General features: G+C 41.6%; 1 protein-coding gene across 3 annotated transcripts in view; it reads right to left on the bottom strand.

Annotated features, from left to right (window-relative positions):
* Window positions 1-16,737, bottom strand: part of PRPS2 (phosphoribosyl pyrophosphate synthetase 2) — a 38,431-nt gene extending 21,694 nt beyond the window's left edge. The window contains exon 1 of one of the 3 annotated variants that reach the window (XM_084650109.1): window positions 16,525-16,737. In XM_084650109.1, the coding sequence (XP_084506235.1) occupies window positions 16,525-16,646 (122 nt within the window). In that variant the 5' untranslated portion in view covers window positions 16,647-16,737. The remainder of the gene's footprint in view (window positions 1-16,524) is intronic. The other 2 variants (XM_084650107.1, XM_084650108.1) reach the window with 2 other exon arrangements.
* Window positions 16,738-17,867: the final 1,130 nt, after the last annotated feature.

Raw genomic sequence — 17,867 nt, 5'->3', positions numbered from 1 at the left:
AGTCCAATATGTGTAGATTATATAATTGTTCATTTAGCACATACAGTACATTTTACTATGTCTACTGCAAAAAAAAAAAAAAAACTCAACTTTGCTATTTTACTCTAAATTCACCATCTAAAAGGTTTATACCAAGCTGCATAAAATAACTGTTGATAAAGAACAGAAGTCACTCTCATTCAGTCTAACACTGAGGCTATGGCTACACTAGAAAGTTTACATCAGCACCACTGTAAGCTCTTTAGTGTGGTCACTAAGATAAGAGGATAGAGCTCCCCCGTTGACTTAATTAATCCAACTCCAACGAGTGGCAGTAGCTATATCAGTAGGAGAAGCTCTTCATTTGACATAGCACTGTTCACATTGGCACTTAGGGGTATGAATAAGCCACCCCCCTGAGCAGCAGAAGTTACACCAACCTAAGTCACAAATTATGCTGACATAAGTGGTAGTGTAGACAGTGAAAAGAAAACCTTAACCTGTTTTACATGGTCTCATTGCCGTCTCCAAAGGAGGTTTGGAGCACTAAAAGATCATGCCCATGAAATAATGCTAATCTATCTTGTTAGATGTTTTAATCACTCCACTTGTTTCTTTAGCTAGAGAAAATATTTGCCTCTAGACAGCTTTATAAAAAAAATGAATTTTTTCTTCCACACTAAAACACACTATTCAAACCAAGAAATAGATACTGTTCTCAAATGCAGGTGAAAAGAAGCTTTTACTTCAGCTCATAATTGAAAATGCTTAACAGCCTGCTTTTTCTTTTTTAAACTGGGTTTGCTTTCTTTGTTTCTCTACACTGGAACACAAGAGGTTCCCTTTATTTTACTCTCCCGTCTTCCACAGATTTACAATGTTCAGTTTTTACACAAAATTAATGCCTTATGCTTCCCAAGAAACTGCAGCATGCAATATATGACATCTTCTACCACAGCTAAAGCTCATTTAAGAGGGGAAAGCAAATTTTAAAAAAAATACAATAGGCCGAGCACGGAACAGTACAATACTTTTACTCCCTACAAGACTAAAGGGCAAGAAATCGAACTCTTGAACCAAACAGAGACCTTCTACATGGTACAGTACTAATCACAGACATTAAACTAACTTAACAGTGTTGGTGTAGTCATGTCAATCCGAGGATGTGAGAGAAAAGGTGGGTGAGGTAATATTTTTTTATTGGGTCAACTGCTGTTAGTGAGAGAAGCTGTAGAGCTTACACAGAGCTCTTCCTCAGTGTCACTCTGAATGTATTTCCTAGACCTAAAGAGCAGACCTAAAGAGCAGCTCTCTAAGATTGAAGGCTTGTCTCTCTCACTTACAGAAGTCAGTCCAATTGAAAAAAAGTTTATAGCTATACAGCCTCAACACCTTGTCTCTTTTCTTTAAGCATACACACCATAGTATTCTTGTCTTAGTATTACCATGCAGGAAGTACTTTTTCTATCAGCCCATTTAAATCCATGTCTATATTTGGGTTCATAACCCAATGAGCCAGTCAGATTTATAAAGCTTCAAATGGCCTAACCACTCTGCCACAAATGCAATCACAAGGAGCTGAAGCCCTGCTCATAAAAGAAACTAGAGGGAGAAGTCACGGTTTCATGAGGCCCTATAGCTTGGGAACTCACCCTAGTCCTAGTTCACCACCCTTCAGACTGACCCATTTGTTTTCTGTAGCTGCAAGGAACAAGGATGACTCTGGTGGAGACCATAAAATCATAACTATATTTTCAGATGCTTTATTATAATTATGAGGATTGTAGAAGTATACACCCTCACTATATCATAATTGATAATTACAAATCTTAGTCTAACAAACCTGTACCTAGATCCCATCTACAGTACAGTACTGGATGTTGAACATGCATGCACAACTGGAAAACGACAATGACTAGCTTCCGCTGGATATCCGGATGCTTTCATTTGCTGGATGGAGTAGAGCAGCTGCTCTCAACCTCTCTCTGGATTGATTTGTCTTGCATACCCAAAGTTTCCACCTCACTTAAAAACTTCTTGCGTACAAAAATCAGACATAAAAGTACAAAATTGTCACCGCTAACTATAACTGAAAAATTGCTTACTTTATTGTAAGAAATCAATTGGAATATAAATATTGCACTTACATTTCAGTGTATAGAGCACTATGAACAAGTCACTGTATGAAATTTTAGTTTGTACTGACTTCACTAGTGCTTTTTATGTAGCCTGTTGTAAAACTAGGCAAATACAGAGTTGTCCCTCTGAAAGACCTCTGTGTACCCCCAGGGGTACGCATACCCCTGGTTGAGAACCATTGGAGTAGAGGATCCTGAAGCTGTAGTGAATGACTGGCTTCATGTAGATAAGTGTACAGTGATCACCATGCTGACGGTGGAAGACATCATTGCCGAAGTGTTGGGGGAGGTGCGGGGGCGAGAGATGTCAAATACCCAGAAAAATGAAATTAAGGAGGCAGACGAATCAGTGCCCCCTGCCCCATTTGCATCTGAGGTAGTACAGGGGTTAGAGACTGCTATTGCATGGATGGAAATATCGGGTTGAGGCAATAAATACCTTACAACTCTGTCAAATGCGGATATTGGCTCAGAGAGCTTCCATGCAACCAGCATGGCAAAGCAAAACTGATGAAATTTTTCTTTTTTTTTTTTTTAGAATTGAGACTTCATGTTTAGAATTTTTATTTTTTAATTGAATCAAAACTGAAAATGTTCGACTGGTTTTGAATGTTCTGTTTCAATTTGGAATTTGTGTTTGTGTGTTCCTCAATAAATTAACACAGTACAGGATGCATGTCACAAGTAGTTATGTTATTAATTAATTTAGCTAACACCTTTATCCAAAGTGATTTCATTAACTTACTCCAGCAGTTTATCATTCGTGTTTTGACTGTCCTTTCGCTGTAACGAACCCCTGGCTATAACAGACAAAAGGCTTGAATCCCAACAGGTTTATTATAGCAAGGGTGTACTGTAGGTTTGTTTTTTTTTTAAAATGTGTCATAAAGCACCTACAACAAGGATAGGTACACCTTGTATTGCATGTATACACACATGAACATTACAAACAGAATGGACTGTGCTCACTATTCAATATTTTGTTTTCTCCTTGCTGTTCAATGTGTGGCCCTATTCTGTGCACTAAAAGCAGGGGTCCTGTGGAAAAACAGGAAGTGAACATGTAATTAAAGACTGCAGCATAATGCATATGCACATCAGGTCTGAATTAAGGATTCACAGGCAACCTTAAATCTGGAATTTTCTAACTTTTGTGTGTTTGACTACGCAAATTTAGTGTTCTTTTAACATCACTGTTTGGTGTGCAATTTCCTAGGTTTTTAAAAAAGGCAAAATGGTAAAACAAATCCCATTGGGGGCATCATACTGATGTTTAGATCCACTATAGGCCTCAGTCACTTGAGCTACCAGACTAACTGACAGCAATAGTAGGTTTCATCTTCTATGCAGCCCAGCATTAGAGGCAGATGGGTCAGTGGGTTTCACAGATATGTGGTGACAGCAGAGGAACAGTGAGACTGCAGAATCTTGGGTTCCATTCTAGGCTCTTCAGCCTGTTTCCCCCCCACCTTCCCAAGCTTGACTAGTTCCACCTATCCCCTCCATCTGTCCCTGTCTCTTATCTCTTCTCCACCCTGGCTCCTCATCCCAGTCTCCACGCCTCAGACTTCCCAACCCAATCCTAAAGATCCCCCATGCCCCAGGACCTTCCCCCACCATCCTCTAGTCTCAGTCTCACCAGACTCCTTGTCCTAAATCTACTTCTTTCCCTCCCCTCTGCATTTGATGGACTGCTTCCTCCTCTATGCTACCTGGGCACCAGCAGGTGGGAGGATCATTGACAGTACAGGAGACAGACACTTCCTCCTGCCAATTCCAGTGCCCAGTCCCAAACCAGAGCAGTCATTACAGGGAAGGTCTGGCTTCACCCCGTAACCCTGAGGAAGAAGGTTCATGCATTTTCACTCTGCAGGCATGGCACATGAACTCTGGTCAACACTAATAGCTGTGAAGCTTGAGCACACTCTGCGAGGATGGAATCTTTGGTGATTAGCTTGTAAGCTCTACCAAGTCTCTACTGATCATATGCAAACCGAGAATTTTCAAAGGCTTATAACTTGGCCAATATTTGGGAGAATTTTCATGGGGATGGGAAAGGCACAACCCTGAAAGAGGCCACACTTCTATCAAATTTCAAGTCCCTGCTCCAAAGCATGGGGGAAACTAGAACTGTTTAAAAGAAAGGTTGCCAGAATTTTATAACAGACAAAACAATATTTTTTCCTAGCCTCATTCTCAGAACCATTTTGGCTGAAATTTCCACACACAAAAAAATTCACCCTAAGGCAGACACCTTATAACATTTCATCCCAAATGGTTAAAAGTTATAAACAACTGAAGACAGTGCCTTATAATGGGAAGTGTCAAGCAACCTTAATGATAATGCCAGGGGTTGAGAAGAGATGACAGATGGAAGGGATAGGTGGAACTAATCAAGCGGGGGGGGGGGGGGGGGAGGAAGAGGAAGAAGAGAAATGGGCTGAAGAGCCTAGAATGATAATGATATTATAGGCCCCACCTATAAATAAAAATTAATTTCATGTTAGCAGATGGGACCATCAGTTTAGGCAGAGACAACAGTGACACACGTACATCAAGTATCCAAATATCCAAGCGCCATTAAAAAAAACAAACCACATTGTGTTTGTGCTCATCCTACTAATCTAGCTCTAAAGTGGACTTCTCTCATACTCTTGAGAAAATAATAAAAGACAAAACAAATATAATAAAAATGTATGAACAAATTTCAGCAATGGCCACCTAAGGTCCACTCGTAAGTGCTGAATAAGGATATTCCACCCCCCCCCCCAAGAACACAGTAAATGATGAATAAAGAAATCACCACAGCTTTGACTCAGTGCCCTTGCTGAAAACAGCTTAAACAAAACAAACACGTGTTGCCCTAGCATGTGAGAACTCTGGGATAGGTCTGAAGGAGATTAGGAAAATGGTTCCTAATATCACCATGTGCAAGAACCCTGTAACATTTCTTCTGAACTACATCTTTAAAGTTAAAGACTTATTTTTATGCCTATCAGGAGAACTATTACACAAGGGAAAGAGAAGGAATAAGTGAAATGTAAAAAGGAGATATTGCCAAACTTGAGAAATATTCTCAGAATGACAGAGAGAACGTTTAGTGGAAGAAAGATTGTAGCACTTAGAAGTAATCAATAATTTGTAAATAGTTATGTAGTTGGGGAAAATTTTTTAAATGAAGTGTATTCATTTTTACTACATGTAGAAGACAGTGTATTATAACATTTTAACTTTCTTTATGGCCATTACTAAAATACTTCATTAAGATAGAACAGCTCACATGAGTCCAATAACGTAGCTTATGCATTCTGTACGTATATACACCTTTGGGAGAAGTATATTCCAGTGATTAGACCAGCGGTTCTCAAACTGTGGGTGGGACCCCAAAGTGGGTCACGACCCCATTTTAATGGGGTCACTAGGGCTGGCTTAGACTTGCTGGGGCTGAAGTCTGAGCCCCTCGATGCAGGGCCGAAGCCCAAGGTTACATGCCCTCTGCCTGGGGGTCATATAGTAATTTTGTGGTCAGAAGGTTGTTGTGGTGCAATGAAGTTTGAGAACCTGGAAAAGAACATAGCACTGGGAGCCACGTTGCCTCCGTTCTCTCTCTCAGTATACTAATGACGGTTGCTTACCAATGTCCTTCAGCTAGCCACAACCTTTAAACCTACTGACCCATTTGGAAATGAGAATAACGTTCCCTTCACGCAAAGTGTATAGAGATTTGAGGCCATGTTTTTCACCTCAGAAATACACACTAATTTTGTAGGCATAAGTGTGAGCTGTTAGGCCATGTGTATGCAAATCTCTGCGGCAACGTGCACACAAAGATTTAAGGACTGAAATCAGGCTGAAATTAATGTTTTCATAGCACTTCGTGATCATCTAATTCAGGGGTGGCCAAACTGTGGCTCACATGCCACATGCGGCTCTTTTACCATTCAAGACCCTCCATTCTCCACCTACCAGACCGGGGGGAGGGGGAGCGCTCAGGACCTCCGCCTTTGAGTGGGGTAGTGCAATGGAAGCTTCTGCCCTGCGAGACACACCTACCAGGGCCCAGGGCTTCAGCAGGAGTGGGGCTGAAGCCCTGGCAGGTGTGCCCCAGTCCTCGAACTTTGAAGATTGAAATATGTGGCTCGGAGGGCCATTAAGTTTGGCCACACCGATCTAATTATAGGTACCACAGAATTATAGGTGAAAGAGTACGATTGCCTACAAGAGGGTTTTCTCACAGCTAGCTGAAGACAGCCATGCAACATGTTAGTACCCTCAATGTTTACCTTCTCAAAGTTCAGTATTGAAGTGTGAGACAGCAACAACTAATCAGATTGGATATGCAGCTCATTCCTTAGCCACTATACAGCAATTTAATAAAAGGATAAATTAGTCAGAATTTTCCTTCAGAGAAGTATGATCTTCTGTCAGTTGTTTGTCTAATTCTTGGTGTCTTCAGTTTACACGCAAGTGTATACAAAGTTCCTAGAGAGATTCAATAAAACCATCTATTGTGAAGACAAATGAGAAGTACAACAGCACAGAGATAGGAGAGAATGAATTAAATCAGTAGACACTTTTTTCCTTAAAATACTAAGCTAACAAAAGTGAGATTTTGTAACAGATACCCTAGATATACTTGGGCTTGAAAGTATTAGATTTTTAGTTGGTAAAACATCAAATACCTACTTCATTGTACATGCGCAAAACAAAAACATATTTCCATAAATAATCAAAATGTATAGACAAGCAAAGAGAAATGCTGCTTGAAAACAAGAGTTTAGGGATATTCACCGTGTGTATTTTGACATGTGATGTTGACAGTTTGTTTTAACAGTTCTAAAAATTTTTGAATCAATATTTGACATTAAATTGTCTGATCGCCTCCCATAACATCCCACAACTGTTAAAATTAAAATAGAAAAAATGCTTAAAAATAGATACCCAGTCAAAATGAAAAATAACTAAATTCTGAAAAGCCTAGATATATTACTGGAATAAAGTGACTTTTGTAGATGTATCAGGGCCTAATTACTAATTAATCCATTTTGGATTGTTTATGTTTACACAATGTAATTTAGTGAGGATGTACAGAAGGGGCAAGATCCATGCCTTTGCACTAACATTACAACTATGTTTGTTTTGGGTAGTTTAATCAAATTCAACTATTTGGTAACACTCCGTTTACCTAAACTTCTCACACAGAGATTCTGTTGACGCTCACGGAGTAATTTTACCTTAGTGACATCTTTCACAGTAGGTTACAAACAAACCAACCGAAGTCCTAGATGCAGCTTTATGCTTCACCCATCTGCTTAGGATTTGTAGCACTTGTGGCATTACCCCAGGTCGAATTCTGCACCAAAATATTAAAAATTCTGCATACTTTGACAAAATAATGCAATATAATCAAATCAGATTCAATTATTCTGGTAATTTACACAATACAGAAAAAAGTTACAATAACTATTCACCATTTCCTAAATACATGAAAGTTAAGTTACAAATACTTGGTAACCAAATAGCCTGCATTCCAGTGATAATCCTGTATTTTCATTTAAATTACGTTATAAAACACCAAACAGCAATACCTAAAATAAAGTAGAACGTCCTTTTAAATTGCTCAGGCTTTTGCACATGAAAAGTCATACGTCTTTGCTAATCATTATCCTCCATTTCAGTACAATCCAGTATTTTCATTTATAGTACAGAAAACAAAGCTTTCAAGTTTTTCTCACTTAGTAATTTCCTTCTGGCAGAAAGGATCAGGTTCTACAGTGAAAAACCTCTCTCTGCATCCGCAAAGTTTGAGACAGCATTTACACAATTCAAGGCCAGCTTGGCAATATTTAGAATTCTCTCCTTCACTGAAAGCCAAAACACTTGGAGGTCTACAGAAATAGGTAGACATAGCTTCAGGGGCTCTCTTTTTTCTGTACAGTTCTCGCTCTTGTTCAGGCAAAAACAACCAGATATTGCTTGAAAATATTCAGTGTTCTGGCAGGATATAAACATAAGGAGGATCAAATAACTTACAAGCCTTCAGATAATTCAGACCTGGTTGTCCAAATTACAAATATTTGTTAAGCTTTTCAGAAGCTTTGTGGAATACCTCTAAAAAAACCAAGATCTAGACATCTTATCTTTCAACAGGAGATAAGTTTTCTGCCTCTCTAAATTTGAAGAACTAGTAGGTGCTTTTTTAGCTCTTATCTAGAGCTTCTTTCAGAAGATATCTGCAGTTCTTCCTGAAGGTTAAATGCTTTAATAGTACAAGGCTTACTGCTCTCAAAATGCCAGATTCAAACTGAGAACATTGCAGGATGTGCAAAATAATTTGTCCCCATCCACATGCAGTTTTGTAGGGAATTCTTGAGCACGAGAAGCTGATAAAGCCATTTTTTTGATGCACGTTGTGATGGCTGTTCACTTTGTGCAAAAGAATGAATATCCCTTTTTGTAACTTCATCTGGACCTGGCTGATTACTTTGAGAAGTGCTTGGTTTGGACTGTCCTGTCATTTTATTGACTGCTTGATAAATATTTTATTTGCCCTCAAAAAAAGTTTAGGTTCTATTTCAAGAGTGACTTAGGCAATTTGGAGTCTAAATCCCCAATGAGATTCCGGCTATTAAGTGCCTTGTTCACGTTCGAAAATGGCTCAGAGTCCAAAGTCACTTAAGGCACCTAGGTGCCTTACTCCCATTTAAATTAATGGGGGTTAGGCCCTTTACGTGCTTTTGAAAAAAAAAATCTCAAAGGCACCTAATACCTTTAAAATCTGGCCTTTTGTACCCTTCTGAGAATCTTACTCATTTTACAAATGATAATACTTTGACATACCCATGAGAAGCACAGTAGATTTTAGTTCAATTTTTACAGATGAGTAATTTCAGGCACCAATTTTCAGAGATTTGGTGCAGATCCAGAAATAGAACCTTTTGACTTGTGCTCCAATCCAGTGTGTCCCAAAGTATGGGACATGTCTTCATGGGAGATTAGTTGGCTTGGGGAAGGGGAAAGCAGAGACACCTCTCATCTCTTCTTTACTTTTAAATAAAGTCGCTAACCATTAAGACTGCAAAGAAAGCCTTCAAAAATGGGGCATTCATATTTCACTACACTGCTCTTTTCCATATGTAAGGCTTCTGTTCCACCACCACTCCAAGTATTCTTATATATTTACAGCCCAAATTAAGGCAATCAGGATTTTAAGCACATTATGACACAGGACTTTCCTGTGGCCTAGCCCCACACTTAGTGGCAGGGTTGCCCTCCTCCTGCTTTCATGATTGTACAGCCTTAAAAATCTGTCCCCTTGTGCATTATGCTAGTCATTAATTACATGATCACATGACCCAAGCAACCTTAATTATGGCATTTACAAACTGCTGAATGCTTAACTCTGAAATCTTAATCTTCTTAAATAATTCTGTGTGTATCTATATAACCTTCAAAACTAGATATTGCTGATAAGACTATTTTAATATGGAATATGATTGTCTACATTTTAAATAGTTTTATGAATGCAATATATTAAAATTTTGGCTGCCCACAGCACACTTGCCACTCTTACAGGGCCCACAACTCAACTCCCAGACACAACCACCATCTGATCAAATTCAATTATTGATGTACTGGTTTTTTCCAGTGGTGATTTTTTTTAATATAGTCCTTACTGGTCTTTGAGAGGGTAGGTGGTGTGATGAAACATTTTACAGTGTGTTCTTTTCTACACTGGGAATGGTTATTTTTTGAAGATGAAGTTGTTAATTCATAATGACCTTGGCAATGGAGAACAAACACTAAAATCCCAAAGTAAGTACACAGGATCATCATAGAGGTCTTTCATCCAGATCTCATTCAATAACAATTTCCTTTAATATTAAAATCAATATCTGGTATCTTCATATGTGGGGGTAAGAGGTGCATGTAGAAAGTAAAAGTTTAACATTACAAAAATCTCAAAGCTCTGTTTAGATCAGGAGCTGACCAACAATTGCTGAACTGTTCTTATACTTCTTGTTGTCCTGAAATTCAGATTTAACAACAACAAGCTGATCAAGAACCACAGAGCATTCACCTTCAAAGAGGTTTGATCCTTACACCTAAACAGAATAGGTAACCTCAAAGGCGCTTGTGTCACCTATTTCTACAGCATAGATATTAACCAAGTTCAGGTTATTTATCTTCTAAATCATTATATTCACTTCTGAATCTTAATAGACTGTTTCATAGAAATTAGGCTGGAGATCCCTTTTCACATTCACAGCAGTTTCTTATGAAAGAATGCCCACTTTTTTCTAGTGTCTGAAAATGCTTCCTTTGGTTTTAGATTAAATTTCAGTTTAACACACTGATGTTCTCCACAGAAGTTGGAAGTGTATGTTTCAACTATAAACAGTATTTTTACCATACATCTTCCCTACTACCCACCTCTTGAATGGTCCTCTATCTAGTCACCTCTGTATTGAAATATTGCAATGTACTCTACTTGGGAGCTACACATTCAGACCTTTCAGAAATTTCATGGCGTACAAAATGTCACTGCCACACAGCGTCTCTTTCAGGGCTCAGATAATATTAATTTCTGGATTCAATCCAAATTGTTAGCATTGAAATTCAAAACACTAAAGATTGGGTTTTGGCTACCCTATGTGTATTTTCGATTAAGATAGTTAAAAACAAACAAAAAAAAACTTTAGTGTGCCCATTTACCCATATTCTATCCTGCAAGCAGAGCTCTAACTGTGGTTCTCAGGAAGACGGAAGATTTGGGGGCATTTTTTTCTCCAGATTGTATAGGCAATGTGATTTTCATATGCTTCATTTGCAAGTCAGGGGTTACATAAGCATATCAGCTGACCTGCACACAAAAGCATGTATGCACATATTTTTGAAAAGACTGTTAAATGAACAGCAGCAATGAATTTATAGTTAAAGTCTTTCGTCCGTGGGACTTGCTGCCATAGCTGAACATGAGTTAGTTGACCCTAAGGGCAAGGCTTATCTGTTTACACAGGTGTCAAATATAAAGGGAAGGGTAAACCCCTTTGAAATCCCTCCTGGCCAGGGGAAAGCTCCTCACCTGTAAAGGGTTAAGAAGCTAAAGGTAACCTCGCTGGCACCTGACCAAAATGACCAATGAGGAGACAAGACACTTTCAAAAGCTGGGAGGAGGGAGAGAAACAAAGGGTCTGTGTCTGTCTGTATGCTGGTCTTTACCGGGGATAGACCAGGAATGGAGTTTTAGAACTTTTAGTAAGTAATCTAGCTAGGTATGTGTTAGATTATGATTTCTTTAAATGGCTGAGAAAAGAACTGTGCTGAATAGAATGACTATTTCTGTCTGTGTATCCTTTTTGTAACTTAAGGTTTTGCCTAGAGGGGTTCTCTATGTTTTTGAATCTAATTACCCTGTAAGATATCTACCATCCTGATTTTACAGGGGGGGATTTCTTTATTTCTATTTACTTCTATTTTTATTAAAAGTCTTCTTGTAAGAAAACTGAATGCTTTTTCATTGTTCTCAGATCCAAGGGTTTGGGTCTGTGGTCACCTATGCAAATTGGTGAGGCTTTTTATCCAACATTTCCCAGGAAAGGGGGGGTGCAAGTGTTGGGAGGATTGTTCATTGTTCTTAAGATCCAAGGGTCTGGGTCTGTAGTCACCTAGGCAAATTGGTGAGGCTTTTTACCAAACCTTGTCCAGGAAGTGGGGTGCAAGGTTTTGGGAAGTATTTTGGGGGGAAGGACGCGTCCAAACAGCTCTTCCCCAGTAACCAGTATTAGTTTGGTGGTGGTAGCAGCCAGTCCAAGGACAATGGGGGGAATATTTTGTACCTTGGGGAAGTTTTGACCTAAGCTGGTAAAGATAAGCTTAGGAGGTTTTTCATGCAGGTCCCCACATCTGTACCCTAGAGTTCAGAGTGGGGGAGGAACCTTGACAACAGGTTTTTGCCTAAGTGTTGTGTGAAAAGAGTCTGAGGTTCTTTTATGGGATAAGGTTGAGTATTTTAATATTGAGTCAATTGGTTAATTATTGACTTCTGTGTAATGTGTTCTGTAATAATGCACATTTACTTACTTACACATTTTAGCAAAACCTAAAAACTAATACAGAAAGAGGATTACTGTTATATACAATAAGTTTCAGGAAGATATGCTTCTGGTACAATTTAGGTTTTGTTTATACAAAATGAGAAAGCAGTGTTCCCTTTTCCTCATGATCATTTTAGAAAATAAACCCAAAGGTTTCCTACAAAGCAGACTCAGAGAACTGGTAGGTAAGGTCTCATGGGAAGAAAATCTAAGCGAAGAAGGAGATCGAGAGCGGGCAGTTTCTCAGGATGACAATATTAAAGGCACAACTGAAAACTAGCCTGTTGCAAAGGAAAGAGTAATAATAGTAAGAGGCCAATATTGTTACAACAGGAGCTCTTTAACGATCTGAAAAATCAAAAAAGGAATCCTACAAAAAGTGAAAACATGGACAAACTGCCAAGGAGTACAAAAGAATAGCACAAGCATGTATGGACAAAATCAGAAAGGCTAAGGCACAAAATGAGTTACTCTCTGCAAGGGACACAAAGGGCAATAAGAAGAGGTTATTTAATAAATTAGGAGCAAGAGAAAGATGAAGGAAAGTGTAGGCCCCCTAATTAGCAGACGAGAGTTAACTGATGACATCAAGAAAACTGATGAGTTTAATGCCTATTTTGCTTCAAACTTTACTAGAAAAACGTTAATAGTGGCCAGATACGCAACACTATAACAATAAGAGGGGAAGGAATGCAAGCCAAAATAGTTAAACAGTTTAAAGAATATTTAGGTAAGTTACATGTATTCAAGTCAGCAGGGCCTGATGACATTCATCCTAGAGTACCTATGGAACTAAACAAAAGCAATCTTGGAACTGTTACCCATTATCTCCCAGAACTCAGAGGACAGGTGAGGTACTAGAGCACTGAAAAAGGGCAAACACTACCTGTCTTTAAAAAGGGGAACAAAGAGGACCAAGGGAATTATAGACCAGTTAGCCAAACTTCAACACTGGAAAAGATACTGGAACAAGTAATCAAACAATCAGCTTGTAAGCACTGAGAAGATTTAATAATTTTATTAAAATAATGTTGAAGTAAAAAGAAAACAGTACAGAGATTAAGCATAGGAGTTTCTGGTTATCGGGGAATAAGGTCAGATTTCGCACCCCTTGATAATCTGTGTTTAGGAATGGGTGGCGTAAGGAATACATAATCTGCAATCTCCCCGATTGGGGGTGAAAGTACAGACATTGAGATATGGGGGTATGTTGTCCATATAATGGCTATGTTCAGGTGTGGAGTATAATGAGCGGATACGATGATGGGGATGCACTTAGAAGGAACAGCCAAATTGGGTTTGTCAGGAACTAAACATGCCAAACCAACCTAATTTCCTTCTTTGACAGGGTTACTGGCACAGTGGAAGTAGATGTAATTTTAGTAAGGCTTTTGACACAGCCCCACACAACATTAGCATCAGCAAAGTAGGGAAGTATGGTCTAGATTAAATTAGTAGAACCTCGGGAATGGAGGTTGTTCGTAACTCTAAACAAAACGTTATGGTGGTTTTTCAAAAGTTTACAACTGAACATTGACTTTGAACTTTAATATGCAGAAAAAAATGCTGCTTTTAAACATCTTAATTTAAATTAAAGAAGCACAGAAACAGTTTCCTTACCATGTCAAATTTTTTTTTTAAAACAATAAAACTTTTCCCTTTATTGTTTTAGCAGTTTGCATTTAAAACAGTACCGTACTGTATTTGCTACCCCCCCCCCCACCTTTGCTGCTACCTGATTGTGTATTTCTGGTTCCAAATGAGCTGTGAGGTTAATCAGTCCCTAGTTTGTAACTCCAGTGTTTGTAACGGAGGTTCTACTGTACTATAAAGCGGGTTCACAACTGGTTGAAAGACCATACTCAAAGAGTAGTTATCAACGGTCCATTGTCAAACTGGGAGGATGTATCAAGCGGGGTCCCCACAGGGGTCAGCCCCGAGTCCAGTACTATTCAATATTTTCATTACTGCCTAGGATACTGGAGTGGAGAATATATTCATAAAATTTGTGAATGACACTAAGATAGGTGGGGTTGCAAGCACTTTCAAGGATGGGTTTAGAATTCAAAGTGACCTTCACAAATTGGAGAATTAGTCCAAAATCAACAAAATGAAAAATTCAATAGAAACAAGTGTAAAGTACTACACTTAAGGAAAAAATCAAACACACAAATATAAACTGTGGAAGAACTGGCTAACTTTTTGTGTCTGCTTCCCCCCCCCACCTTTCCTGGGGGGCACAAACTGGGAGCTATGGCCGAGAGCAGAGCCACGGCTAGGATCACGACCGGGATCTGCTAGCTGAGACCAGGGCTGGACCTGCGGCTGGGGGCAGAGCGGGTCTCAGTAGTGGTCTCTCCTTGCCCCCCAGTGGGGCTCACCCAGGCCTCACCACACCCCCAAATGTTCCTCCATGCCCCACATTTTGGGGACCACTGGGCTAGGCAGATGTACTGATGAAAAGGATCTAGGGGTTATGGTAGATCACAAAGTCAACAATATGATGCAACTGGGGGGTGGGGGGGGAGAGACAGAACACTTAATACACCCCAGAATAGCTATGTAAGAGGTGGGAGAGAACTGTCCCACTCTAGTTGGCACTGGTCAGGACACAGCTGGAGTACTAGGTCCAATTGCAGGCACCACACTTTAGGAAATATGTGGACAAACTGGAGAGTCCAAAGGAGAGCAACAAAAATGATTAAAGGTTTAGAAAACCTGATTATGATGAAAGGTTAAAAACCTGGGCACTTTTAGTCTTGAGAAAAGACAACAAGGGGGGACCCGATCACAGTCTTCAAATACATTAAGGGCTCTTGTACAAAGGACGGCAAGCAATCATTCTCCGTGCCCACTGAAGATAGGACAAAAAGAAACATGCTTAATCTGCCACAAGGAAGGTTTAGGTTAGGTATAAAAGAACAAAAAACAACCCAAAAAACACCTAACGACATAGGTAGTTAAGATCTGGAATAGGCTTCCAAGGGAGGTTGTGGAATCCCCATAATTGAAGGTTTTAAGACCACATTGGACAAGTATCTGTCAGGGACTGTCTAGGTTTACTTGGTCCTGCCTCAGAGAAGGGGACTAGACTAAATGACCTTTTGAGGTCCCTTCAGGCTCTACCTCATAGAATACTAGACTATGCAAACTCATAGCTATTTAGTCACACAATCCACTATAATAGATACAATCCATCAAACAGGACTTTACAGCAGGAGTCTAAGGGTATGCCTTTACGAGCAACGTTAAAGTGGCAGTGTAGTTGCGGCACCAGCACTGGGGGACAGCTCTCCCAGCCCTATAAAAAACCCACCCCCATGAGGGGAGTATCTACACTGCCACTTTACAGCACTCAAACTTGCAGCCCTCAGGGGGTGTTTTTTCAGACCCCAAGCGAGAAAGTTGCAGAGCTGTAAAGTGGCAGTGTAGACAAGGCCTAAGATGATGTTCTCCAGTGAGAGCATTCTCTGCCACATACTCTCAACTGTTAAATTTAACAGCTGTAGATAATTTACCTACTAGTTGACAGCAGAATCATTCATATGCCTTCCCTCTAAAAGGGAGGTTAGAGAAAGGCCAGCAGCATCCTTCCAGGAGACAAAGTAAGGAACGGAGCAAAAGAAAGCAGCAGCCAATAACGAAAAAATACTAGGCTCTTTTTGGGAGGAACAGATGTTCACTTAGGGGGGGACACCTATACACCACAGCAACGGGGGGAGGGGGTCCTCATCACTGCGTAACACACAACTCTTAAGCTCAAATGCTTAAAACACACAACTCTTAAATACAATTTCTTCTCCTCCCTGCCCCCCCTCCCCCACATATCAAGACGCTGTAACAGATCTAAGCAAGGGTGTGATTTTTAGCCGCCTCATCGGTGCCATAAGGCTTCGGTTCATCCTTCCTGCCGGCTGGATAACGCGCTTCCCACCACGGAGGGAGCGTGTGGGGTTGGTACAGAAACACATGGACCCTCAATCCCACAGGTGGTGGCCCCCCACCTCACCACGGGGCCGCTCCGCGCGTTATGTGGGGGGAGGGGCAGCCCGGCAAGGGGGAGGGCGGGGGGGCTGCCAACTGTCACGGCTCAGGTGGCGGCGCCAGGGCAGGGTGCAGGCTCGGCGGGACGGGGCGGGGGGCAGTTTGCCGGGGCCCGCGGCCCCGGGGAGCGGCGGGACCAGGCCCTGGGCGCTGGCCTGGAACCCGAAGGCGGGGGCGGGACCAGGGACGCACGCAGGCGGGGAGAGCAGGTAACGCGGGCCCCGCTTCATTAACGCCCCCCCCTCCCCTCCCGATGCCCGCGTCACCTGGTTTCCTGGTTGCTGAATTTCTTGGTCACCACCTTGCCCAGCTCCAGCCCCAGCCGCTCGGCCACCCGCTGGGACAGGTCCTGGTGCGAGCTGCCGCTGAAGAGCACGATGTTGGGCATGGCCGCGCCGGAGGGAGGGAGGGAGGGAGGCGGCGGCGGGTGCAGAGCGCGGGCTGAGGCTCCCGGCGGAGGCGGAGAGAGCCAGCGAGCGCGCGGGTCAAATAACAGGGCGGCCCGGGCCCGCCCCCTGCTCGCGCGCCGGCAGGAGGAGGGGGCGGGGCGCGAGAGGCGGGGGGGCGGGGCGCGAGAGGCGCGGGGGCGGGCGGGGCGGGGCACGTGAGTGGGAGGCTGGGTATGCGGGCGGTTGGGATGAGGACAGGTTCCAGAGTAGCAGCCCTGTTAGTCTGTATCCGCAAAGAGAAGAGGAGGACTCGTGGCACCTTGTAGCTCACCAAAGCTCATGCTCAAATAAATGGGTTAGTCTCTAAGGTGCCACAAGTCCTCCTGTTCTTCTCAGAGACTGACACATTTATTTGAGCATAAGCTTTCCTGAGCTACAGCTCACCTCATCCCATGCATGCAGTGGATGAGGAGAGGAGCCCTTGCGGCACCTTAGAGACGAACAAGTGTATCGGAGTCTAAGCTTCCCTGGGCTACAGGAGCCCGCTTCGTCAGCTGCATGGAATGGAACCGATAGTAAGAAGATTATATACGTGCATACCGAGACCATGAAAAGGTGGAGTAAGAGGCTAATTAATCAAGATGAGTTATTATCAGCAGGAGGAAAAAAATGTTTGGAGTGCCAATCAAGATGGGCCATTTAGGCAGTTGACAACAAGGTGTGAGGATACTTAACCTGGGGAAAGGGATTCAATATGTGTAATGACCCAGCCGCTCCCAGTCTCTAGTCAAACCCAAGTGAATGGCATCTAGTTTGCATATTAATTCAAGCTCCGCAGTTTCTCGCTGGAGTCTGTTTTTGAAGCTTTTCAGTTGCAAAATTGCCACCCTTAAATCTGGTTTCAGAGTAGCAGCCGTGTTAGTCTGTATTCGCAAAAAGAAAAGGAGGACTTGTGGCACCTTAGAGACTAACCCATTTATTTGAGCATGAGCTTTCGTGAGCTACAGCTCAATGAAGTAAGCTGTAGCTCACGAGAGCTTATGCTCAAATAAATGGGTTAGTCTCTAAGATGCCACAAGTACTTCTTTAAATCTGTTACTGAGTGGCCAGAGAGGTTGAAGTGTTCTCCTACCGGTTTTTGAACGTTCTGATTCCTGATGATTCCATTTATTTACCTAGAGACTGTCCGGTTTGGCCAATGTACATGGCAGAGGGGCACT

The sequence above is a fragment of the Lepidochelys olivacea genome (assembly GCF_965140295.1).
Source record: "Lepidochelys olivacea isolate rLepOli2 genome assembly, chromosome: 1".
In the NCBI taxonomy this organism is placed as follows: Eukaryota; Metazoa; Chordata; order Testudines; family Cheloniidae; genus Lepidochelys; species Lepidochelys olivacea.
This window is presented reverse-complemented; position numbering and strand designations above follow the sequence as displayed.